The sequence below is a fragment of the Balaenoptera ricei genome, chromosome 18 (genome assembly GCF_028023285.1).
Source record: "Balaenoptera ricei isolate mBalRic1 chromosome 18, mBalRic1.hap2, whole genome shotgun sequence".
NCBI classification, from domain to species: Eukaryota; Metazoa; Chordata; class Mammalia; order Artiodactyla; family Balaenopteridae; genus Balaenoptera; species Balaenoptera ricei.
In genome coordinates this window covers 74,351,006-74,378,255 of record NC_082656.1, presented here as the reverse complement: position 1 = coordinate 74,378,255, position 27,250 = coordinate 74,351,006, and the positions used below count along the sequence as shown (strand labels likewise).

At 38.2% G+C, this 27,250-nt stretch overlaps 1 protein-coding gene across 1 annotated transcript in view; it reads left to right on the top strand.

The window, feature by feature from the left end:
- The window catches only part of NALCN (sodium leak channel, non-selective), a 264,944-nt gene that overhangs the window by 7,385 nt on the left and 230,309 nt on the right, over positions 1 to 27,250 (top strand). Inside the window, 4 exon segments of the mRNA XM_059902583.1 lie at positions 4,807 to 4,890; positions 6,067 to 6,206; positions 6,295 to 6,423; positions 21,559 to 21,713. Coding sequence (XP_059758566.1) covers positions 4,807 to 4,890; positions 6,067 to 6,206; positions 6,295 to 6,423; positions 21,559 to 21,713 — 508 coding nt within the window.

Sequence of the window (27,250 nt, the reverse complement as noted above, 5' to 3'; positions counted from 1 at the left end):
CCACATGCCGCGGAGCGGCTGGGCCTGTGAGCCACAACTACTGAGCCTGCGCGTCTGGAGCCTGTGCTCCGCAACAAGAGAGGCCGCGATAGTGAGAGGCCCGCGCACCGCGATGAAGAGTGGCCCCCGCCCGCCGCAGCTAGAGAAAGCCCTCGCACAGAAACGAAGACCCAACACAGCCATAAATAAATAAAAAAAAAAAAAAAAAAAAAAAAAAGATGCGTGGGGCGTACGAATCTGAGCGTGACACCCTCTGATTTGTATTTGAGAAGCTCACTGTGGAGGTCACTCGCCCCACGCGCGACAGCAGAGAGAGGAATTGAAGCACAGAGTCCTTCCGGCAGAAAATGTCCTTCAGAATTTTCATTAGAGGAGTTTATGTATTTAAAGGATTTCACATCTTTTATGACGTTCCCCAAAGCTGACTACATCTGCCAATTAATTCCCGCTGCCCAATAATTTGTTTCTAATTGCCTCCCCCACTAATTCTTGTCCCAGGAAGCGTTCTAGCTCACCAGATCCCTGCAGGCAAAAATAAAGCATTCGGGTGACACATGTTTGTGTTGGTGCAAAGCGTTGCAGGTAGCGCAGACTGTGAATTCTTCAGACAATTCTCAGTTGTCTGTTTTGCATCTGGCAATAGACCTGGCTAAAAGTAGCATGCATCCTCTGAGCACTGCTGAAGTAATAAATAATAATGCTAAGACACAGTGACAGATGGGCCCTGGGAACTCGGAACAATAAATCATGTGCTTATGAAACTACACCCGTGCATATTGTTCTGTAACTGCAAACTATATCCCTATAAATGTCTTCAGGTAAATGTGTTTGGTTTCTCTGCTTGTTAAATCCTTGCATGGCAATTTAAGGTCCTCTCTTATACTGTATAATTGATTGGCAGCCTCCAAGTGTTTATCCTTATAGAAATTGACGGACAGCTCTTGAATAACTCATCTCCTCAGGCACCAGCCTCCTGATTTCTGCCCATAACTCAAGTACTCTCTGCTCTCCCTTTCTTATTGATGCAACAAACAAGTTAAAACCTTTCTTTCATATTGGAGGCATTAAAATTTCTCAGATACCACTGGGCCTTCGTGTGTGTTAGGTTCTGGTTACATTTTGGAAGCAGGGGAAAGGGACAATTTATTATTTACAAATATTGTAACTTGAACATTAATTCGGTAGGATTTTAAAAGGATCTGGACGTACTGACAAATTGAATCATAGCACCGTTTAACCAGTTATGGTGAAGAGTCTTTGAAAATACAAATTGAAAAAGAGGCAACTTGATGAATATGTCAGACACAAAATGCAATATGAGATTATGTTACGGAACCAAACTTGGGTCCCCTCACCCTCATGCAGTAAAGCCAATCTACTGACACTGTGTTGTGCTGAAGGAAAGTGCAGTGTTTATTGCAAGACCAAGCAAGGGGAATGGGTGACTAACACTCAAGGACCCAAATTCCCTGAAGGCTTTCAGGGAAGGAGCTTTAAAGGCAAGGTGAGGGTGAGGGTCAAGGAGTGCATGATCAGCTCATGGAGCTGGTGGTGAGGTGACTGCCTTCTGGTTCCAACCAGTCTGGGGTCTAGGTGCTGGTGGTCAGCATGCAGTTAACTTCTTCCACCTGATGGAGGTTTTAGTATCGGCAAAACACCTCAAGGATATGGGCTCAGAATAGTATCTATAGGCCTTGAAGAGGAATTAAAAGTCTTTGACTATGTTTTATGGCTAAATTATTATTTTGTCTTGTTTGCCTTTGTTTCTGTATTTTCTCACTTCTCTGATTAAACTTGCTCTTTGGAACTCTGGGAAGGCCTAGGAGGCTAGAGCTTTTCTACCAACAAGAGGTGGGGGACAGGGCAGGGTCCCACTTGGCTTCAATTATATTTCAAAGTGCCAGGTTTCAAAGTCCCTATTCTGTTTATTAAAAGGTATTTTACACTTATGGAGCCTTGGTGATTATCAATAATGATTGATATGATATCAATTTCAATTCATATTTATAATTCAATCATATCTGAAATTTCATTAAAATGCAAAAATTATATAAACCTTGACCTATTTGCATGGCACATAGTCTTTGCTGGTTCAAACTACACTAATCCAAGAAATATCCAAATGTTATCTCATCATTTCAACTGTGATCTTTCATGATTATGAAGGAAAAGAGTCTTAACTCTAAGGTATTGCCTTGAAAGGTACTCCATCTTTCTCTTTTTGCCACAAAGAATCATTTCTTTAAAGGAACAATTTTAGTAGCTTCAGTGAATGGATAGATGCATGGATGCATTCATGAAGCATATGCACTGACTTCTTACTGTCTGCATTGTAATCTACAGAGGCTCTAAGACATGGTTCCTGTGCTTATCTCATCGATCATTTAATATCTGCTGTATGTCGTACATGGTGCTAGGTGATGGGAGTGCCATCCGAAATAGTCTAGTAAGTTTCAAGATGCTACTAATCTTCAGAACAAACTCAAACATTTACAGTGGGGAATAGACCTTTTCTTAAATGCAACACCAGAGAATACGTTTAGAGAAGATTTAAGTAGGAGACCCAAACTGCAGGGGCTAAAATATAAACTCATTAAACGACTGGATGGGGATTACAAAGGACTCTTCCGTAGGTTACACAGTATGAACCTTATTTATTTACATGAGCTGAGTTGCTGGTGGTAGCATGATGTGTGAGCAAAAGTGCTGATCAGAGTAGGCTGTGATCAGACCAAAGTCTGGAGGGAAAAGTTGGCACAGACTGCGGAGAATTTTTCAGGAAGATGGAACAGCATGAAGAACAATGGATGCTAAAGGGCAAAAGGTTAAAAGAAAAGATGGGAAAAATCTGAGTGTTATTGGCCTTTGTATCCCAGGTCACAATAACACAGCTTGTTAAAGGTTTTTATAAATAATGGACGACCCCTGGAAACAGGAACCAAAACATAATGTGTAAAACTTCTGCTCAGCGGATTATTTCACGTATTATACCAGACGAGTAAAAAGAAGCCAGTTTTAGTTGACCATTACGTGCCATCTAGTATGTGGTGGTTCTTTCTGGGGACAGCCAGATGCCACTGTGAATTTCTGGAACGTCTAAAGCAGAAAACATTCCAAGTAATGCAACTCAAATGACTTTGTAATTCAGAAATAGTTTTCTACATTATACAGTAGTAGATTTTGCTAAGCCAGTTTTCATAATATGAGGTCATTTGAAATTCAAATGTGTTTTTATGCTTTTGTTTTATTTGGGACCCTAAATGATTTAAAATAATCCTTTTATGTAGTTCAAACTATACTCCAGGTCAGCTTTGCAACATCAATTTCTTTAGCAGACAAATTTATGTAGTAAATAAAAAAAAAAAATTCAGCCAACTCTGTTACTGATAACTTTACATTGTGAATTTGTGAGGCCCAAATTTTTCAAATTTGACTTTATTTGCACCAACTGACAAAGTGATTTTTGTTAAAGCTAAAATTTTCAACTTTTAAAAAATTTAATATTGAAAATCTATTTAAAAAAATATAACACATGACCATTAGTCAAAAGACACATGTATGGATATTCTGTGAAAATTATGTCTATCTTCTGCCTTTGGCTCTTGCCACTCTGTTCCCCTCCCAGGGAAATACCACTATTTATCCTCACTTTTTATATTTTAAATAAACCTCAATATAATGAGAAGCTCTTACCCTGTATCTAATTGAACATAATTTGTTACTAAAGCAAATTATGAGCAACAATAGAGGTTAATTGTAGTAATACTACATGCAACATTTTTTAATGCAAAATAGGAATAAAATAGTAATACTGTTTGGGAAAAAATATTATATAAGCTCATTCTATTTGGGTGCCTGTGTACCCAATTATCTGTAATTATTCTCTTTCTTGCCTAATATTAACTTTTAATTGTTACTATTTTAAAATAGTTCTCTGCTGAGCCCCATAAAATTTCAGTTTTCATTTTTGGAATTTTTTACATTTTTAAGCAATCACAATTATGCCTAGTTCTTCAAATAAAGATCAAGTGGTATTTTTCTCTTACTTTTTACTCAACATACAAGTAAAGAACACATTTGTTTAATAAAAGTCAATTTGAAAATATATAATTTTTCTGTGTAACACTTATCAACATAATGTACTGTATATTTACATTTTTAAAAAATTAACATTTAAAAAAATTTTATAAAATAATGCATTCTAATGTCAGAGTAGACTCACAAGTAAAAAATGAAAGTAGTATGTCTTCCTTATCTTTCTTTTACATTTAAAATCCCGATTAAGTCGATGTATGTTTATTTTGGAAATGAAGGCAAGTTTCTTCATCTTCACTTTTAATTCAATTCAACATGAATTCCTGGTTAATTTCCCGCTAATGATGGTTGTTCCCAGAGATTTAAAATCCTTCACTGACCACTGTGTGCTCAGTGGTCAGTGAAGGACTAACCTTGGTTCTTATAGGAAGAGTTGGTTTTAGGACCTAAGCAGCCTATTAAGTAGGATGGCCTCTGGTTCCTTATGTGGTAGACTCTGTGTGGCTAAGAGAAAAAATAGTGATCTTTTACCTTTGCATGAATTTAAAATTTTACATGCAAAGTTCTGCAGTTATGGAGTGTTTTATAAATTACTTTCCTCATGTATAATACCATTTAAAATGCTAAAAGTGTTCCTTTTGAAAGTCTGCTCAATTATGATACAAAAAGTGTAGATAGCTTATGCTGAATTAACACTTGATTATTCCCTCCACAGATGTTTTTTGAAATTATTCATTTTGTCTGATAACACCATGTAAAATTTATTTTTAGGGGGATAGCTCCTATGTGAAAGATCGCTGGTGTGTTTTTGATGGATTTATGGTCTTTTGCCTTTGGGTTTCATTGGTGTTACAGGTAATTAAACACTTTTAAATTACAAGGGGGTATTTTCCAAAATGGGCATCATTTTACATTGAAAATCTAAATAGATATATTAAAGAGTATATATAAAATGTGATTGTGTAATTTCCTAAAACATTATTTTTTAAATGTTTATTGGTTTTAAAAAGCCTAACATTTAAATCATTGTCAGTCACATTTTTGAATTATTTCTCAATCAGAAATAAAAATTAGTACCATATGAGATTATTTCTTATTAAGCAGATGTTAGAAATATATTCATTGAAATAAACGAAAGAACATGGAGTGAGGTTTCTGTATTTGTAGAATAAAAATTTGAATTTAAAAATTAAAATTCCAGTCTTTTAGGTGACTGAATTCTCACTAAAAATAGCTAAAATAATATAAATACATTGGGATAAATATAGGTTAACATAAAATGCTGTATTGCTAATAGAAAACGCCTTACTATGAGAAATGGGGAACATAGATTAAAAAGGCCTGAAGGACGGATTTTATTGAAAACCAGTAGAATTCATTCCCATGCATTCATTCAGGCTTGATTTTGCATTTAATTCAACTGAAGTTACTGTATTCTTCATTTAAAAAAAAATCAGAATAAAATAAATTCATAGTCTATCCTGCAAACTCATCATGGTGCTTATTGATAAGCTGTCTTTATTTTTATAAAGCTCACCTCTCCAATAATTAATTTCATCCTGCATATTAAATGTGTTCTTTTCCATTTAATAACTATTGTATGATTGGCAAACATTTCCTAATTATCATCTTGCCTCTACTGGTAAATGGAATTCTTTTTCATCTTTTTCATAGTATTTTTAACCCTTTCGCCGTTACTTTGTGTTCTAGATACTCAAAAAGTTCCACCAAAGACCATTACTAGTGAGGAAGGCTTAGCATACTTATTCTGTATTCTTTGTTGGCACTTATTTTTGTAATAAAAACTGTGCCTTGATGGATTATACAGGGAATGAACAAGATTAATGACACTTTCATTAGTTTATGTTTCTCTTAAGAAAGCTATAGCTTCAAAATGTACTCCAAAGAAAGTTGATTTCGGTGGAAGATAATGCAGGGCCCAGGATGAACCTCTGATGCTGTCTGTATAGTCCTGACTACAAGCATTGCTAAGCGAAAGTCTGAATTGTTTGTTCACCTCTGAATTTGCAGGTATTTGAAATCGCTGATATAGTTGATCAGATGTCCCCTTGGGGCATGTTACGGATCCCACGGCCACTAATTATGATCCGGGCATTCCGGATTTATTTCCGATTTGAACTACCAAGGACCAGAATTACAAATATTTTAAAGTAAGCACTGCTTTTACGTAAGTTAAGGGGATAGGTTTATGATTTTGGGGGGTAAGTTTTACCTACTTTACCTATTTTTTCCCCCTAGGCGATCAGGAGAACAAATATGGAGTGTTTCCATTTTCCTCCTTTTCTTTCTACTTCTTTATGGAATTTTAGGAGTTCAGATGTTTGGGACATTTACCTATCACTGTGTAGTAAATGACACGAAACCAGGGTAAGTTTATCTACTAACTGCATTTTTAAAAAAATAGATCTTTGTTGGAGTATAATTGCTTCACAATACTGTGTTAGTTTCTGTTGTACGCCAAAGTGAATCAGCCATATGCGTACATATGTCCCCATATCCCCTCCCTCTTGAGCCTCCCTCCCATCCTCCCTATCCCACCCCTCTAGGTCATCACAAAGCACTGAGTTGATCTCTCTGTGCTGTGCTGCTGCTTCCCACTTTTATCTAGGTGATTCATAAGGACTTTCCTGCAGTTCTCATGAGAAAAACCTCTGTGTCTCAATTTTTAAAAAAGTATTTATGTGCCCTCTATGTTCTGTATTCTCTGCTTCTTCAAAATTGGTTTGTGCAAATGTTTAAGACAAATACTCAAGACAAGCCAGACTGAAAAATGTAACCCTGTGGGAAAGTAGATTCAGCGAATTCAAAGTGTACATTTAGGAAGTTTCCTGAGCGTGGGAACATAATACCGTCAGGATATTTTCATATCTTATTTAGATAAGATGGGAATGGAAAATGGTATAACTACTTTGAAAAACAGTCGGGCAGTTTCTTAAAAATTAAACAGACATTTACCATATATCCCATTCATTTATTCCTGGGGCTTAAGCAAGAGAAATGAAAACTTATGTCCATACAAAGACTTATACCTAGACTTATGTATGCTTATGCATACAAAGGCTTTATTTGTAATAGCCCACTTTGGTAACACCCCAAATTTCCATCAACAGGTAAATGGATTAACAAATTATGGTATATCCATGTAATGACTACTATTTAGCAATAAAAAAGTGTGAGATATTGATATACATAACATCTTGAGTCTCAAGATAATTACGTTGAGTAAATGAAGCTAGACGAAAAAGAGTACGTATTCTGTGATTCCATTTATATAAAATTCTAGAAATGCAAGCTTGTCTACGATGATATAAAGGAAATCACTGGTTGCCTGGGAATAAGGGTTAGGGTAGGAGAAAGAGATGACCCAGGGGCACTAGGAAACCTTTGGGATTAGTCAGTATGTTCATTTTCTTGAGTGTGGTTCTGTGCATATGTCAGAATTTATCAAGCTGTTCTTTTTAATATGTGCAATATATTGTATGTCATGTATACCTTACTACAACTGATTTTCATCATATGGTAAGGCAGTTTTCCCTGCACTATTTATTGTGTGTCGTTACTCACAGAATTTAATGCTACGTTTCTCATTTACTAATTCCCTGTCTATATTTGGGTCTGTACCTATAATCTCTATTGTGCCTGATTGACTTGCTTGACGATCCCTTCACCAATATCACACTCTGGAGCTCGTTTTAATTATAATATGTCTGTATGCATAGGGGTCCCATTTCCTGCTCCCAGACTCACATGGGCTTAGGACCCTGTCTTCTGCTTCTTGTAGGCATTGAAACCCAAGCTCTTGGCTACTGGGTACTTAGTCCCCATTGAGACCACCATTTAGTCAACTCATGTATTTCCCTTCCTCTAGTTTTTAGTTTCCTCTTACATGTTGCCGTTTTGGAATGTATTTTTCTTTCTTATAAGCCCAGATATGCATTTTTAAATGTTAGTGTTTATCCAACAGATCTAGCTGTTTGTAGTGGAAGGAGCTAAATTTAATGTAGTCCATCTTGCTAGAATTAGCACTCTGGCACTCACAGCTATTTTTTTCCCTATTTTCCTCATTACACTGTGAGGTCCGTAAGGACACATTTGGGAAAGGGTCGATAAGATTCATTTCCCTCTGGTCAGTACCTAGTATCCTCGCACAGAGTTAAGTACTTAGTAACTATTTATTGAAGGCATGGTTAATAGTGTGTTATATTTAGACAGATAATAACAATTTTATGACAAATTGATAAAGGAGGAAATAAAAAAATAACAGAGGAAGAAAAACAAGTTGCTAAAAGTGACAAAGGAGAAATTGTTAAAAAATAGAAAAGCAATGTTAAAAGCAGAGGAAAGCAGTGAATTAGTACAAACACAGGATAGGAAAGTTGAAGGAAGTGGTGAGTAAGGGAGTTGACTTGTGTGGGTGAGGGAAGAAATGCATGGAAGGAAACCTGTAGGTAGTTTTTTTTTGAAATGTATGTGGGCTGTAGAATATGTCTAGATTGTTCCATGAATGAATATGAGGGTGGAAAAATATCGTGTGGGCAGGAGACAATAGACGTAGAAGTGAAGAAAAGAGAAAGCTTCTGGGTAAGGAAGCAGCTATGTTCTAACCGCAGTGAGTTTAGGAGGCTGGTTTAAAGTTCCCATTTTATTAAAAACCAAGTTGAAAGGCAAGAATTCTCAAACTTGTTAACCCAGCTAGGAGATCAGGCATCATGCTGCAAACTTAACTTTGGCACAGAAAATATAATACAAATAGGACAGACAGGTATGAGTATCATCTGAACTCATGGCCTTTGAATCATTCAGTAAGTCCTCTTAGCCAGCTCCGTGCTGTACTCTGTTCTCAAAAATGAGTGTCTGAAAAAAATGTTAAAAGACCTCTCATATTCTATTAGCTCCAGCTCATTACGTTATCCTAAAAAAAAAAGGAGTGCACTGGGAAGAATTTCATACGTGCTGGCAGACTTTTCAGTTACTCGAGACATAGCAGTTACAGGGAGATGTCTGCATTTTCTCTTTCTTATATTTGTAAAATCTGCCCAATGGCTATGTACACACACATGGATTTTGCCTTCTCTTTATGTGATTCTTAATTTACTGTTTGAGAAGAAAATACATAATTGGCCACATGGTTTTATGAGCAGTGTTACTGATGAAAACAATTTTCATAAGTTTGATGACTTATTTCAAGGACCAATCATTTCCACCATTTTTCTTTTATATTTTCAGTTCAGTGTTAACTGAGTTTTAAAGTCTCGCTCATTAGCAGAAAAACTGTCAATACAGTTTTACCGTTAGTTCCGGCCCAGACATTAATTTGCTTTCTTTTTAGAGACTCAAACAGTGTCCGAAGTCAGAATGAAACACATAAAAATCCCAATTTAAAAGAATTTCCAACTTTTTTCTTTCCTTTTGTTGCTTCTTAACTAGGAATTTCTCATAAACATCTCTGAGTCAGATATTAAGCTTTGGTATGATGGTTGTGTTTCCAGAGATCAGTGTTGCCGGTTGCTGTCATGACCTCATTTCTCTTAATCATCGTCCTTTAACAATTGTTCCAACCTCTGCTTAATTTGCACGCACTGTAGCCTAATAACGGGACAGCTTTCAGGCAGAGATGCACCTGTTCAGAAACCTGTATGTCCCAGGTTTCACGGCTGACCTCCAGAACTGATTACGTTTAATCTGTGAAGCAAACAGGATAAATAAGGAAGGGATTCAATACATGGAGTTTTGCTTTTGAATGGAGCTGATTTCTTACAAAGCGGATAGAAGGGCATCTCAGCTGTGTCCTCTGTACCATTACTAGTAAAGCTTTAGCTTCTTCTCTGGTAATGAATCGTGGCTTAAGACAATTATGGAACAAGTAATGGGATTTGACTAAGCAAGGCAGTTCATATCCTAAAGAGAGCTGAGAAGCGCAGTGGACTGTGGCAGAAACAGGTGTTGCAAAATGCCAAACGTGATGGCAGAAATCTCCCTGAAGCTAAAAGAGGAACATGTAAAAAGGAGCTGGTAGGTGAAATAGAAAAGATGAAGATTTACCTGACACCTTATTATCATTCCTGAGAAAGGAGAGAAATTTATTCATAGCTTAGTATCAAATAATGACATCTCATCCCCAAGATTGAGATAATTAGAAAAGCTTTAAGGTAACGAAATGTAAATGTTAAGTTCATAAAAGTTTACTATGTGGAGAGAAGATTCAACCACGAGTTCGGGTGAATATTTGTAATGACTGGACCATCAGCTTTAAGACCCAGAGGTAGGGGACCACATGTCACAGGCACCCAGGACAATCCTGGTGTATCCCTGTTGCTGCAGAGTAATTACTAATAACTTCCTTTGTGATCTCAGGAGAGTCTCAGTATGGACAATACATTTTATGGTTACCCCACCCAACGGCAGTTTTTAGGACTTTGTGGTATTTTATAAAATATCACTAAGACTTAGACCAGAGACAATATAAAGCTGGATTTGGGGCAGTTTTCTATTGTTGGTCCAAATAAAAATTTTTTAAGTTTTCCCTTTAGGGTACTTATAAAATAAATGAGTGATTGTCTTATAAATTCTCTGCACGACATAATGAGGTTTTTTAAAACTGGAAAGGTCAGAAGAATTAAATATAGAAACATGGGACTTAGAATATTAATTTTTAATTTCCATGGACTTATCAAGAGAGGATTTTGTAGAATATGTAAAATCATAAGTGCCTCAAATTCATGCAAAGGTCTGTGAAGTCTTCTTGATTTATATTTAAACTTCTTTTGAAAAGATGAAAAAAGACTACTCTATTTAACTTACAGGGTTCAGGCTGAGATATCTGCCAAGTGGGAGATATAAGAACAAGTTTGGATATTGGAAACATTTTCTTTAATATTTAAGAAATGAAAGTACTCTGATGATATATGTAGATTTCTAAATAAATTAATAGCAATGATTGTGGAGCACCTATTATGTCTCAGATATTTTGCTTGTAACTACCTTTTAGAACAATCTGAGGGGATTATTTCCCCCATTTTGCAGATGAAGACGCAGCCTCAAAGAGGTTAAATAATGTGTCCACATGGTAAACGAGAGAGCTGGGATTTGAACCCCCAGCCCATGCTTGTGCCGCCATTTAACCAGCCTCTGCGATATTATAATCCCACATTCATAAACCTATTTCATATACAGATCCACATCCATATACATAAACTCTTCATAATATATGTCGTAGAGAAAATTAAAACCATATTATACCTGGTTTCTATCTCTATGTTGATGTTATATTCCAGGGGGTTCAGTCTCATCTGAATCTGTAAAATAGTGATATGCAATATATTTGTATTACTCCATATATATCTTTTAAATTTGTTGTGCACGTGCATCTCAAAGATGCAGACCACTTGAGCCACCAGTTAGATTAACCTTTCATATGATGATAATGTTTTAAAATTAAATATAGGAAAATATTTGAGGGGGTTCCTTGGTGGCCTACTGGTTAGGATTCTGGGCTTTCACTGCCGTGGCCCAGGTTCAATCCCTGGTCAGGGAACTGAGATCCCGCAAGCTGTGTGGCGTGGCCAAAAAAGAAAAAAGAAAATATTTGAGAATAAACTAAACTCCCATATGAAAAATTAATACATGTGTGATTTTCACCGAAAGCGCAAAAGCATTCGTGAGAGTCTTCGGGATAAAAAAAGAAAATCCTACAGTTTGAAAAGGGTCTAAAAGAAATTGAGTAATTTATTTTGGTCAGTTACACTATAGCACTTCTTTTGATCTTATGTTTACTTCCCCAAAAGAGGATAATGTAATAATATAGATTTTATTATTAATATGATTAATAATATATTTATTATATATTATAATCATATGCAATACTAATTTATAATTATTATATTGTAATTAATATGTTAATAATTATATTAGCTAGTTAATATAATTATTAATATATAAGACTCCTCTTTATTGTTAGTGGAAATAACCTTCATTGAACAACTGATATCTGTTATTTTCTCATTTAATACTCGTAACAATCTGGTAAGTTGTGTTCTACTTTTACACCGTCTATTACAGAGAAGGAAATTGAAGCTCAATTTCTTTAAAGAAGATGTCTAAGATGAAACAGCTTGGAAGTGCCAGAAACAAGGTTTAAAACCAGATCTCCTTGACACTGATTTCTGTGCTTTTAAATATTTACTGTAATTCGGTCAATATGTGAGGTGATCTTCAGCATGTGTGTCTCCAGAGTATTGGAGTAAAACCTTTAATTCTTCTTCGGTTATGAGAAGTGTATGCTTAGGAGACAAGTTCTGAACGGGCCGTATGAGTAAGTGGTTAAGGCTGCCTGTTTGAGGGCTGAGTTCTGAGATGATGCACTGCCGCTTCGGAACATAGCGCGTGAACGTGAAATGAAGAGCCTGCCAATCCGGGCCCTGGCAAAGAGTGTCGACTGTAGTTGCCTTCGTAGACATCATATGTAGTATCATTGTGATGTCTCGAGTTCAGGCAGACCAGCCTGCTTTTCCCCGGCATAGAAGCCGCACCAGCATGCCATGACTATAGCAGAACAAGCAGTCCATTTCGGGAATTCATTTCTAGGGTTAGATCTCTTAAGCAGAGAAAATCACCTGGGGAACTTTGTGAAAATAGGGACTACAGGCTGCATCCACGGATTTGTATTTATAGGCAGGGCTGAAATTGCCAGACTGGCCGGATTAGAAATCAGGGACTTAAAACCCTAGTTTTGCATTAAAATTCCCGAAGATACGTTATAGACTAGAACACAATTTGCATGGCTTTTTAAAAGATAAATCACGTGTCTTCAAAGAAATGCTAAGCTTTTAGCTGCTAGAGCTCCACCGGGGGGTGATTTGAGTTTCCTCTTCCCTTAAGGCTGTTTCCCCAGAAATGTCTAAGAAGCAACAGACGTAATTAGAGCTTCCTGTCATTCTCACAAAGAAGCAGGTTGTCCATATGTTCTGGGAATTCTAGGGCAGTCCTCTCAATTTTATTCATTCAGTGACTCTCATGTTTTTAGGTCTAGCGATTGCATTGTCAAGTGCACCTTGTGGTCAAGCGCATCTGGGGACAGGGGCTTTGGCATTTCCTAAATCCTTGCCTGGCCTTCACGTTTCAGGTAGCTACATGTTCTTACCTTTGTGGAGCCCTTAGCATCCTTTGACCATCCCAAAAGGGTGGAAGCCTACAGAGTGAAAAAAAAGGCTGTTCTCCAACCATGTAACTTGGCCAAGCCACAGCCAGTAAACGTAAATACAGTTTGAGCTCCTAATATGAATGAAGTACTTTATATTCCTAACTGCTAACTCATAACGTGATCTCATAGATTGGGTATTATGATCCTTGTGAGAGAGAATAGGAAATAGCTCCTTGCCACATACTCACTAATTGGCAAAATCACCAGCTGAAGTCCTGTAATCTTGGCCTCAGATTGTGGGGACCACTAGCCATCATGTCACCTGACTGCTTACAGATATCTTCTCACTCTGATCTCCTAGTTCCTTAGGCAAAGGGCGGAGAGTTACTGCTTGAGTAGCTCTTGGCCCAGGTTCTAGGGTAGTAGACTTTGTCTTATAACCTCAAAGCAGTTTTCACATTTCCAGTTTGGAGCTGATCACTGAATTTGCTGTGTCCTGATACTTTGCCTTTCTAATACTCTTTTTGAAGACATTCATGTACCTCTCACTGCCTGACCCTGGTTCAGATGCTAGTCTCCTGGCCCTTGTCACATCTTTTTGTCCCTTATCCATATTGGCAAAGTAGTGAGAGATACAGATAAGGAAGTAAACTTGGGGAAAATATATAATTTAAAAGCTATTCAGAGATAACAAGGTAAGATGACTATTTTTAAAAAATTTAAATAAAATAACATATTGTCATTTAAATTTCATGTGATGTTTGAAAAACTATTTAATTTTACCATTTTGGTGCACGATGGATTCAGTGCTTTATGGCTTTGCCTATCTAGCCATTCAGGAAAGGATGAAAGAATGGAAAAATCATATAAAAATACTCTCAGTTTAACAGTAAGGAGAAATTTATTTCCTAATTTCTTAGAAAAAGTGCCAGATTCACTTGTTTATAAAAAGAGGTGTGATGTCAATATTATTTCCTGCCAAAGACTAGTCATCTTGTTTTGCAGTCCCTCTAAAAGTCCAGACAGAGCAATACAGAGTTTTCAAATATCAGTAACTAGTTTCATCTCTGCAAATTCCAGGGTGGGATTCGTTTTCCAAAGCATCCAGCAATAGAATTAGCCAGGCCAGTTTATAGGAGTTTTTAATTAATCCTGAAAGAGGAGGCCAAATAGAGGTGAAAACAAAGCCTAGTGATTCTGTGGAACAAATCTGAAAGGCAGGTAACAGCCAGAGCACGTTTGCTGTCAGCACGTGCAATGAGAGAGGCAACCTCTAAATGCAGGGCTGAGCTTTTAGCAAGAGAATGAACCTTGTTTTCGTGTCTGCCACTAGGAGTGAGGCAAGCAACGACCTAAGCCATGTTCACTGTTCTCCCAGCGTAAAGATGGTGTGTGTATTGACCCCATGGGTTTAACTGGAAGTGTGTTCTTCTATTTATGACTTCTTCCTAGAACGTACACTAGAAATGGAAAAGAAACCTTCTTGATGCAATAAGTTACAAAACGCTCTTCAGGTGTGTAGTGTTGTCTGTGGCATGCGGGTTTGTTGTGCTGTGTACTTCCTTCTTTGCATCTTTGACAGTTTCCTTACAGAACGCAAACTTCAGAAGTATGTTGTAGCTTGGCCTCTGGGAATGTCTTTTACAACAAATGGATAAGATTTGGCTATCGAGAAGTCATCATCTTGTTTAACTTCATTTCTTCCAGGGGAAAAAAGTAAGAAAAATGTCAACAAAATTGCTATCTATAAGTTCACGTTAAGAGTATATTTTGTGAAAATTTTGCAACTAACTTAAGTTATAACCTCTTTTGTTAGTGTTTTTTTCTTTTTTCTTTTTTTTTTTTTTTTTTACTCTTTGGGCTTTTCTCTCAAATGAGGGACACCAGTACTCACCACTCACCATCCACAGTCATATGTGATGTTTCCACTTTGTGCTCCTGTAACACCATGAGCATATAGATAGCTCTTACCTATTCATCGTGTTCTACTCCAGCCATTACTTTTCTGTTCTCTCTCTCACACTAGGCAGTAAAGTCCCCGAGTTGGAAGTACCTTCTCAGTCGTCTCCATTCCTAGCATGTTATGGGGCATAGAAGAGACCTGCCAAAAATAATTATTTTGAATGAATAAAAAGACAAATGAAATCAAGTGGCCCCACTAAGAATATGAGAAAGACGATTTCTGAAAAGGGGCTAAATAATAATAAGCACAGTTATGTTTGTAGGTGGCAGTAATGACAGAAGGCCAACACCTAATGTGGTGCCACCAGCAGTGACAGGAGTTTGCTATCAGTAGAAAACGACATTGTGAGTAATGAACGTGAAGCCTTGAGATACTGCAGTGGTGTTGTAGAGCCTTGCGGAGGGGTGAGAACAGAGCACAGTGGGGCACGTGATTTCTCTCTTATCATTGACCTTTTCCTTCATATGAAAGTGGGATGCGGTCCTTCTGGGAACTGTTTTTTAAATAGCTGAAAAGTTTCACGTATTACAGATGAGGAAACTGAGGCTCAGACGGTTAAAGTGAATGGTCCGAGGTCATTAAGCTGGTGCATCACTGGACTGAGATCGTAATGCTGTGCACCAGGATACAGCTGAGTGCTCTGGACCATCAGGAATGATGGTTGATTAACTTAAAACCATAAAACTGTAGAAGTGTTGCCTGTGGCCGTAAACGGTCTTTGCGACAAGTTCAGAGCACATTTTCTTAGATCTCAAACTCCCGCTTACTGTTATTTGCAAACAGGATTTTTTGTTAAGAATTAAAAAAAAAACATATGCCAGGCAGAAAATGAAAGCCTTTTGAAAAACAACCACTCTGAGGGATTCCAGTACTCTTTTTGACACATGGAACAACTATAGCCAGAAATTTAAAATATTGAACATCCGGGCTTCCATGGTGACACAGTGGTTAAGCATCCGCCTGCCAACGTAGGAGACACAGGTTCGAGCCCTGGTCCGGGAAGATCCCACATGCCGCGGAGCAACTAAGCCCATGCGCCACAACTACTGAGCCTGCGCTCTGGAGCCCGCGAGCCACAACTACTGAGCCCATGTGCCACAACTACTGAGCCCGCGTGCCACAACTAGTGGCACGCCTAGAGCCTGTGCTCCACAACAAGAGAAGGCACCACAATGAGAAGCCCGCACACTGCAACGAAGAGTAGCCCCCTCTCGCCGCAACTAGAGAAAGCCCATGCACAGCAGCAAAGACCCAACACAGCCAAAAATAAATAAATTAATTTATAAAAAAAAAAAAATTGAATCCATGCCAATTTTTAGATATCACACTAAAATTTTGCGTAAAAACAACAGGAGCCAATTATTGAAGAGTCTCCTCTGTAGTTACTTTATAGATAAACATAAATAAACAAATAAATAAATTTGTCATAGATTTAAATAATGATGGAAAGAATGACACATTTGTTAATGTATTCAAAGATAATTATTAAGCTTCTACTATGTATTAGTCAGAGTTCTTCAGAGAAATAGAGCCAGTGGGGTGTATACATATATAGAGAAAAAGAGATTTATTTAAGCAATTGTCTCATGTGATTGTGGGGACCAGCAAGACAAAAGTCTTCAGAGCAGGCCAGCAAGCTGGAAATTCCAGCAGGAGTCGATATTGAAGTCCTGAGTCCAAAGGCAGCCTGGAGACAAAATTCTTTCCTCTTTGGAGACTTCTCTCTTAAGGCCTTCCACTAATAGGATGAGGCCCACCCACATTATAGAGGGTCTTCTGCTTTACTTAAAGTCTACAGATTTAAATGTTAATCACATCTAAAAAACACTTTCATGGCAACATCTAGACTGATGTGGACCAAAGATCTGGGCAACACAGTCTATCCAAGGTCATAAATAAATTCAGCCATCACAGACTATGTGTCAGGAGCTATATGAAATTGAAAGTTACACTGGGCAACAGTCGAGTTGGGAAGAAGCCAATGAAGAGTTGACCACACAAACATGAGTGACACGGGTCCCAAGTGCCAGAAATGAAAAGTGTGGGTGCTTTGAGAGCTCCTAATAGGGAAACCTAACCCAGTCTGAGTGACTTAGGGTGGCTCCCCTGAGAAGGTGACATTCAGGCTGGACCCTGAAGGCTAAAAAATGGGGCTAACCAAGCAAAGATGGGAGGAGAGATTTCCAAGCAGAGGAGAAGGTTCTGCAGTAGATGGAGCTCCCGGAGAGCTGGGGGAAGACAAACGTGGTTGGATGCTAGGACACTCGGAGGGGCCGGAGCCAGCTCCTTCACGGTCTTGTAGATCATATTAAAGATTTGTTACTGACCGACACAACGTAGGACAGTGATGATGAAAAGCCTCTCTACATGCTCTGTGGCGAATGGATAGGAAGGGCTGAGAGAGGCTGCAGAATGACCAGTTAGGAGGCTGGATTCTGGTGCAGGTAGAGGTGGACGTGGAGAGTTGAATGAACCCAAAAGATATTTTGGAGGCTATTTAGGGAACATGATGATTAGTTGTAAGGGTGGCAGGAGAATAAGGTATCAAGGTGATTCCAAGATATCCGGCTCGCTCAACACTTTGGATGATGGTACTCTGGTGCTGCTTGTGACGAGAGGAGACGTTGGCAAAGGGTCTGAGTTTAGTATGGGGTCCATAGAGTTGGAGGTGCTCGTGGTGTAGCCAAGTGGAGAGATCTAACAGGCAGTTGGACATGTAGCTCCGGGACTCTAAAATGACATCTAAGATGGTAGAGAATTGAAACTATGGAAGTGGACTTGATTGCATAGGGAGAGAGCATCATGAAAGCCAAGGACCAAGCTCAGAGCAACTCAGTACTGAAGGTGAATTACAGGAGGAGGAGATGGAAAAGGAGAATGACCTGAGACATATGGACAGAACTAGCATCTTCAAAGCCAGCAGCGTTGCGTCTCTCTGAGCCTTCCTTTCCACAGGCACAGCTCTCTAACCACAACCAGAAAAGGCTTTCCACGTTGAAGAACTTGTGCGATTAGGTGGGGCCCACCTAGGTAATCCAGGATGATCTCCCCAACTCAAGAGTTTTAGCCTTGTTCACATCTGTAACCTTAATTCCTTTTTGCCAGGTAAGATAATATATTCACAGGTTCTGGAGGTGAGAATGTGGACATCTTTAGGGGGCTGTGAGTAAGAAAGTATTGATTCCCACTTAAGCATGAATGGATATTTATTATGACTGGGAGAATCATTGTCTCTATTTAGTATATGGCTGGTTGGAGTGAGAATTTCACCCCCCTGAAAGTGGCAGGGGTGGGGTGGTGGGATGAATTGGGAGATTGGGATTGACATATATACACTAATATGTATAAAATAGATAACTAATAAGAACCTGCTGTACAAATAAATAAATAAATAAAATTCAAAAATTCAAAAAAAAAAGAAAAAAGAATTTCACCCCCCTAATTCCAGAGAGCCTCTTGTTCTCTCCTGACTATCTGAGGGAAAATGAACAAGGAAGTAATTAACATTAACAAATAAAAATAAAATCTAGAAGATTCTTGGTTACTGAGAAAATGAAACTAAGATAAATAACCAGTAGATATTCTGAAACTCATGACGTTCATCTCAATTTTTAGAAAGGATATTTATCCTGTGGTTTTAGATACGTAAGTTCCAGAGCAATTAATCATCTAATAAATATGTCTCTAATAAGCATCCTCTAAGAGCTTGATGTTGGCAAAAATAACGTGTTTCAAATCTGCTGCCTCTGAAGCCAAAAGATTTCAAAATACTCTCTGTTCTGGTGAGGGTTGTGCTTCAAATGGGAATCAGTACTAATATGAAAGAAAAAACAAGTGGAATCAAAGAGGAAAAAAAACCCTAATATTTATAAGTTAATGAAAATGATCAAAATAGTTAACAATTATTGAGTGATTAACTTATTTCCAGTGCTATTCTGAGAGTGGTACATTACCACATTTAATCATTAAGACCCCCCATACAAGGTAGGTATAATTGCTGTCCCCATTTTTGAAATGTGGAAACTGAGGCTGTCCATGCCAGGGCTAGGGGTTCAATCTAGGGAATGTAGAAACTTCAAACTATAAATTACAATAGGTCACACCTAGCACATATTGTCTACCAAGTGCCTGTTTTAAGTATTTTAAAGACGTAACATTTTCCCCACAGCTCCTTGAAGGAAGTATTTTCCCACCATCGTAGAGATGAGGAAACTGAGGCACAAATTGGCAAAGTCACACATGTAGTAAGGGCTGAGCCGGAATTCACACCCAACAGACTGGCGCCAGAGTCCAGTTATCCAAATAACTGAAAGATGATGTGTTTTGAAACTTTTTTGTGTAGACAGAGTGTTTTTGTCAGATATTTGCTGCTATTGTCTTTTTAAAGTATTGGAAGTGAAAAAAAATTACTGATTTTGATGGGCTAGTACACTTTCCCCTTCCAGCACTTCACCTTACCTTCCTCACTTATGAATTAAGAACTAGGTCATCTATAAAGTTTCTTTCAGCTGCACAATTCTGTGAACAAAATGCTTTCAGGATCATGTACCAAAATTCCTTCTATCCTTTTGACAATCCTTTATTGTTGTGTTTTCACATGCCAGGATTTATGTTACATTTTATTATTGTAGTGACTAATAATCATTTATAGTAAGCATTTATTGAGTACTTGAAACACGCTAGGTGCTGTGATGAATGCATTACTTGGTTTATTTTACTTAAAGCTCACACAAGCTTCTCTCCCTGTTTCACAGATCAGGAAACCGAGCTTAGAAACATTTAAAATTATTCAAGTCACACAGCCAGTCAATGGCAGAGCTTGGAACCAACCCAGAAAGCCTTCCTCTGAAACTCTGAAGCCCAGTTCCCTTACCACTTTGCTCTGATGTGTGGGTACAAACTCAGAAACATAGAGTCAGACTAGACTTAAGCGAAGATGCATCATTTGGCCTACATATAAGAATGTAAAAGGAGGGGAAATAAGTGACGTGTGTGCCTAAAATCATATCTTTCTGACACAGCCAAGTGGTGATTTCCACAAGCAGAGCCTTTCCTTTTGCATGTGGGGTCCAAAGGACCAGCTTAAAATGTGACAATTATTTAAACATTCCCTGAGATGTATCGACAAATTAGCTCGCTTGCTGCTAACAAAGAGCAGAATCCTGAAGAAATAAACATAGAGGTTTGTTTTGACTGAGATGGAACTGGGCAGTGTATCACCAGGGATTGTGTGCATGTGTGTGCGTAAGACTGTGTAAAATTGTGTATGTCTTTGTAGGAGATTGTGTGTGCACATGTGCATGGTGGCCTCAAGCAGCTAAGGGATCGTGGAGAGTTAGGCATCATACTCTAGAGAAAGCATGTTATATAAGGGGAAGGAAGTGGCCAATTGAATATAAGAAGATATTAAAAAAAGAAATGTGACCCAACACATCTGCCTCAATTTGGCCATAAGCAGAGGAGACTGAGACAGTCCTAAGGTTGGTCGCCATTTAGGAAATGCCTAGATATATTGATGTAGTGGGAAATGACTATAATAAAGTCATGGGTTTGTAAGGTTTGTGAAATCATCTAGCTTAAACTTTGGCCCCTACACAAACCATGTCAGTCGTCTCAGATAGCAGCTATTTGGGGCCCATTTTAAGGTCCCAGAATGAGATTCCACAATCACCTTTCCAGTGGTTACCTGTACTCAATACCAAGAAAGCCATTACATGTCTAAATCCTTCCACATCAACTTAATGTCCAGTGTGTCCTCCAGAAAGATGAAAAGTAATTATATCACCAACTACCTAAAAAATAGATAAATAAATAAAAACCTGTAATACTCCTGGAGCTATCACTAAATCAGCCCATAATCTCTCTCTTTCCAATGTGATATCTTTAATTCCTTCAGTCTCACTTTATTTATCTGGTTTTCTTTCTAAACTGAACATCTGACAACACAGAAGAAGGCCAAGTATCATTTATGAGACTTACAGTACTTTTGTACCATATGGAAAATGCCTATCATCATTTACTGTTGCTTAGAAGTGGAGAAGTAACATTTATGCCCATAGTAGGAGAAGGATTTGTGAATAACAAGGAATCCCCAGACAAGTTAACATTCCTTGCAAATCTGCAGAAAAATTCCTTCCTTCGCTTTTTCTAAGTCTTGGTCTTCAATGACAAAAACCGTCATGGCGATAGATAATGTTCTTATAAAGAGCTTCTGTGTGGATGAATCAGGTATCGTTTGAGAATGTTCATGGCATTAATGTTATGAATACCATTCATGAATCAGGAATCTTAAATCTGTGTCCATATACAGCAGTTATTCATGAAGAATGATTACATTATGCATTTTAATCAACACTTACACTTGTTGAAATTGTCTAATCCTTGTCTGTGTTGTTTGCAGAAATGTAACCTGGAATAGTTTAGCTATCCCAGATACCCACTGCTCACCAGAGCTGGAAGAAGGCTACCAGTGCCCCCCAGGATTTAAATGCATGGACCTCGAAGATCTGGGACTTAGCAGGCAAGAGCTGGGCTACAGTGGCTTTAATGAGATAGGTCTGTCTTACTGATAAAACACCTTTTCAGTTTCTATTTTACAATGTTTATGAAATGGAGAAAAATAGTTGTATAATTGATATTTTATGTTCAGACTGGCTATAGTTTTTAAGAAACACAACTGTAAATTTTAATATAGTCTCCCTTATAGTCTATAACATACAGTCTGTGTCTATGTATATTCAGCAATGTCTGTATAGACTTAAATATCTCTCAATTAATTCTTAATTATAGCATTTAAAACTATTTGTTGAGTAAGGTTCAGGGTTGTGGACTCAAAGAACCCCTTGAGTCAACAAGACTTGGTTTCCTTCCACATTTAACTAGTAGGCAAGGTAAGTCTTAAGTAACTGGAATACTAGACATTGAGGAGTGCGTGAGAGCCGAAAAGTAATTCTGGAACAGGATACAGCTAATGAGATACTTAATGAATGTGCATCAACTATATAACAGAGGTATGGGAACTGCTTGTATGTGAACATGATGTGTCAAACGTGTACGTTGATTCGTGGCTTGTCCTACTAAGTCCTGAAACGTGCCGTCACGCACAGTAAAGAAAGAACTTGGCATCTGCCATTTAGTTGGTATCATTGCATTTGTTACAATTCCATGCAAGTTGCACGTCTTTCATGATTGAAGCAAAAAACCATGGGATTCTAAACAATTATTTTATGCTCTGAGAATTTGTCTCCGTCAGCTCAGGCAGCCATAACAGAATATCGTGGACTGGGTGGCATGAACGACAGAAATGTACTTCTCACCAGTCTGAAGGCTGCAAGTCTGAGATCAGGACGCATGATGGTTAGGTCTGGTTACCCCCTCCCTGGCTTGCGGATGGCTGTCTTCTCTCTGTGTGCTTATGGGATGGGTTGGGGGGAAGAGAGAGAGAGAGAGTGGGGAGAGAGGGAGAGAAAGCTCTCTGGTCTCTTCTTATAAGGACACTAATCCCATCATGAGAACCCCACGCCTCCCAACCTGGTCTAAACCAAATCAACTTTTAAAGGCCCCACCCCCTAATACCATCACACTGGGGGGTTAGAGCTTCAATATATGAATGGCAGGGGCTGAGGGAGTGGACGCAAACATTCAGTCCATAGCAGAATTGTTGGAGTCAGTTGAAAAAATTTAATTTTTCCTTAAAGTTTTAAGGCCCAGGTACATTGAAGAGAGTTCTAGACACTTTTACCCAGGTCCTAAGAGGAAAGTCTTTCAGTGTGTAACAGGATGGTGGTTGTGCTCTTTTGGAAGCCAAATCTACTTATTTTTAATCTGTCTTTTGGTGTGGTTTCACTTCTTAATGGGCCAGCTGTACAATGGGGATCTCATAGCCAGGGAAGAGAGCATCACCCCTGTCTACCCAGGAGGGAAACTGGTTCAAACCCAGCCCATCCACCTTCACACATCAGATAGAGTGGCTGATCAATCCTATTCCCACCCTGGCCTTCCGTCGTAGCAGCTCCTGGACAGTGTTATGCAGGATGGCATAGTGAACTCTGGAATAAGTGTTTGAATTTCAGAAAGAACATGTGAAGATCTTGCACTGAGTGAGAAATACGTTCTAGATATATGAACTAAACCACAAGGCTACAGCCTTTGGACTGAATATAATACTGAAATTGGGCTGAAAGAAACATAAATAGTTGGTATTTTTAAAGAGTGCATTTTGCAAATAAATCCCTAAATTTTATTCTTATATTTTAGTATGCCCTCATAGTAAATTTCCAGCATTGTATTGATAGTTAGATGGGCATTCTTCTTTTGGCCAATGATACAGTTTTCTGGTTCATAAAAATTTAGAAGCCAACAGATGTAAAGCATTTTAATTTGCTGTCTCTCTTATACTTACCTGGCTTTGGAACCAATCTTACATCCTTCCCCCTGTCTCAAAAGTGCAAAGACTTTTACAGATTACGCCAGTGACTTTCAGGCATGAGCAGGAAATCACAGGTGTGGTGTGGGAGATGAGATACTTTATAGATTTAGTAACCTGCTCGGAGCAAGCTCCAAGCTGGGGCAGGACTGGAATGCATGGCTGGTTAGAGTCTGTTGCTCTTTCTTGTAGGGGCTGAGCGTGCGCGTGTCTTGTATGGAGAGTGGCCAGCATTCAGGAGTTAGGCTGTCCTTGCACTGGAAACCTCCAAGCCTTTAAAATCATGTTGCTAAATCAAATCGCCCCCTGACCATTTTAAATGCAGCAGTTGTGCCTAAACTCCAATTGCTGCATTATATTAACGTGGATTTATCTTTTCTCACTGTGACTTACAGTAGCTTCAGCTAATGTAGGGGACAATATCTCTTTGAGCAAGAAAGTCTCCTTCTAAAGCATGTGAGCTTAAGAAGCCCAGTTGTAGGAAGGAATTGCCCTGGAGGGTGGTAGGCTCCCACAAAGGCAGTAATCTTACTGTAGCTCTACTGTTTATTTGCACATTGATCTCCAAAGGATTTAAGCTCCTGGAAAACAGGAAGCACATCTTTTTTATCTTCATGTCTCCGGGGCCTGGAGCAATGCCTGCTTCTTAGGAAACCCTTTATAAATATTTACTAATGGACCAAAGTATGTGCCCTTTTGAATTCGTAGGTGACACATCATATTTGTATTAGGATGTAGAGCCATAATAGAGAATTAAGTTGTTTTCTCGTTGTTCTTTTCCCTGATTTCGTCTGCTTTTGTCGGCAGTGTTCATTCTTCCTCATGACTTCCCTTTCTATACAAGCTTAATTTGGTCTGTTTGCTTCCTTTTCTCAAACGATGATTGAATTCAGCATCATTGTAGCACTAATGGTTAGATAATGAAAATGTTGCCTTTGAACTATAATCAAAAAATGTTAACATGGTCACTATAGATTGAAATTGGTAACTATTTCCTGATATTATGTATCTATGTAGATACACAAACTAGTGTTTTAGATTATTTTGAAAGTTCTTTTGGAAACAAAAGATAATGTTTCACCAAAATGAGGAAATTAATTTTATTAGGCACATGTGATCATCTCTTTCTGCATGCAGCTAAATTTAAAACATAATTAGGTGCCTAATTGTGTATTTAAATTTGGCCAGTGTACTCTATATATAAGTAATCATGATTAATTTAAAAGGAGCATGTTTCCTTTTCTTACTAGTCCAAATTATCATGCAATACGTTGAATTTCAAGCATTTATAAAATTTTATTTATAAGTAGCTTCATGTCTCATTAAAATTTAATATTGATGATGTTGAAAAACTCAATTTTTAAAACTGTATTAAGAGCCAGAGTCATTAGGTAGAAAAAATTACAAAGAGCCCCTATTTTACGATTGCGGAGTAAAGAGACCTTTTCGTCTCTGAAATCATCCAAACATCAAGGAGACTGAGAAACAGAAATGCAGTTTCCATATGTAAGGACTCTGAAAAGCTTATAACTATAAACCACAATATCAGAGGGCCAGGTGTCTCACAGAAAAACTTCCTGAAAAGACTCTGGCTACTGAGGATCTCGGAGCCAAAAGAAGACTGACGTTCTAAAACAACCAGTGTTCCTTGTCCGTTCAGTTTAAAAATTCAACAATAAAAATTAAATTATAGAAAATAAAAATAAAATAAAATGACCAGTGTTCCCAGAGAAGCAGAATAGTCCTCTCTTCGAGTCAGGGCATCACTGTGTAGCTGACGGTAGGATTTTTCTGGAATTCCATGTGGCATCACAGAGGAGAGGCCCTTATTCTGCAGGCAGCTGGGAGCGAGAGAGCTGTGAACACCCCGAGACGGCTGATCAGCGTAGACTAGGATGAGGGAAAGACTCCAGCTTTGCAAATCTGGCTCTACCTTACGATGACCTGAGAGCCTTTTAAAACTCACCGATTCTCAAGCATCATTCTCAGGCCAATTAAATCGAAACCTTACAGTGATTGAAGGCACAGACGGCTCTAAAAAGTTCTCCGGGTGATTCTAGCGTGCATGCAGAGTGTGAACCACTGAAGCCACACCGATAGACACATACCCACCCAACTTGTGAAAATCTTCACTTCTACCCCACAGCATAACTTCACCCTTCCCTACATGAAACAGGACAAATATCTGGTGCTCTCAAAATCAACGTCAAAGGTGAAGGATAATAAAAAAGAATCAGGACCATTTCTATAAAAATGTGCCTGCCTTTCAGTATATTTAAAACTGAAAAAAAATACTCAAGATATATATAACTCAAAAGAATTGCAGAAAAAGAAGACTTAAATATACACATTAAAAGGGTACAAATTGACTCAGTAAATTGACAGAGAACAGTCAACACTTAGGCCTATCGTAGTAAAGATGCTAGAATTCAAAGCTACAGAAGGCATCCATGGGGTATCCAGAAAAAAAAAAAAAGGTCAAGTCAGTTCTAAGGTGGCCCATCAGAGGGGCCTGAAACTTCATGTCAATATTCAGCTCTCAGATATAATGTCACAATGCTTACAGGGTCCTTAGGGAAAGAATGTGTCAAACTCTTTTTGATTATTTTCGAAGAGGCAAGAATTTCGAGATTTCATTTTACATGAAGTCTTCTTGAAGCCGTTCAGCCAATCAAGAATAACTGGTCATGGGCCTGGTCTCTAGTATGTATTCACTGTAAGAGCAAAGCTAATACAACTGTAGGATTTACAGACTATAGTGTAAATATTACAAACTGTGATTGTGTGGAACAGAGGACAAGATCAACAGGGGAGGTAGGGTGATGATGTGGATGTTTATACTTAGCAGTAAAAAGCAAGTATCATTTTACACAATATATGAATCCAGCAATGGAGGCATAAGGATACTTGCCATGAAAATGCATTACAAAGTCAAAAACGACTTTAGAAAAAATTCAAACTTAAAATAATGGCCTTGGGGTTTGGATCATGTCTGTACTGGATACTAGCATGGTGACCTTGGGAAAGTAATGAACCCTCTCTTGCCTCGATTTCCTCATCTGTGAAATGGGTGAGTGATAGACCTACCTTACAGGGTTGTCAGGAGCAACTGAGAAACTACACATAGAATAGTGTCTGGCACAGCACAGACACACGATGAGCTAGAAATTAGAGATATGGTGGCAAAATATGAATACATCACTGTTATTTGAGAATAAGTGACCACTTTAACAAAGGAGGGCAGGATATAGATGCTTTCAGATTAGCACCTTGATGTCTGATATTATTCCCTTTTCTTTGAACCAGTTTGTCCCTCAGGTTGTTCAGGATCTTACAGCAAAGGAGAAGAGTGGAGGGGACGGGAACAAGGTGTTCTTAACTTTGCATTATTCTCCCATTAACTAATATCTCAAATTTTACTTCATTCTTATCAATGTATAGAGGGCCAGTATTTGGTGTTGTGTAGTCTTTTTTAAAAATTTATTGAAGTGTAGTTGATTTACAATGTTGTGGTAATTTCTGCTGTACAGCAAAGTGATTCAGTTATACATATATATACATTCTTTTTCAGATTCTTTTCCATTATGGTTTATCACAGGATATTGAATATAGTTCCCTGTGCTCTACAGTAGGCCCTTGTTGTTTATCCATTCTATATATAATAGTT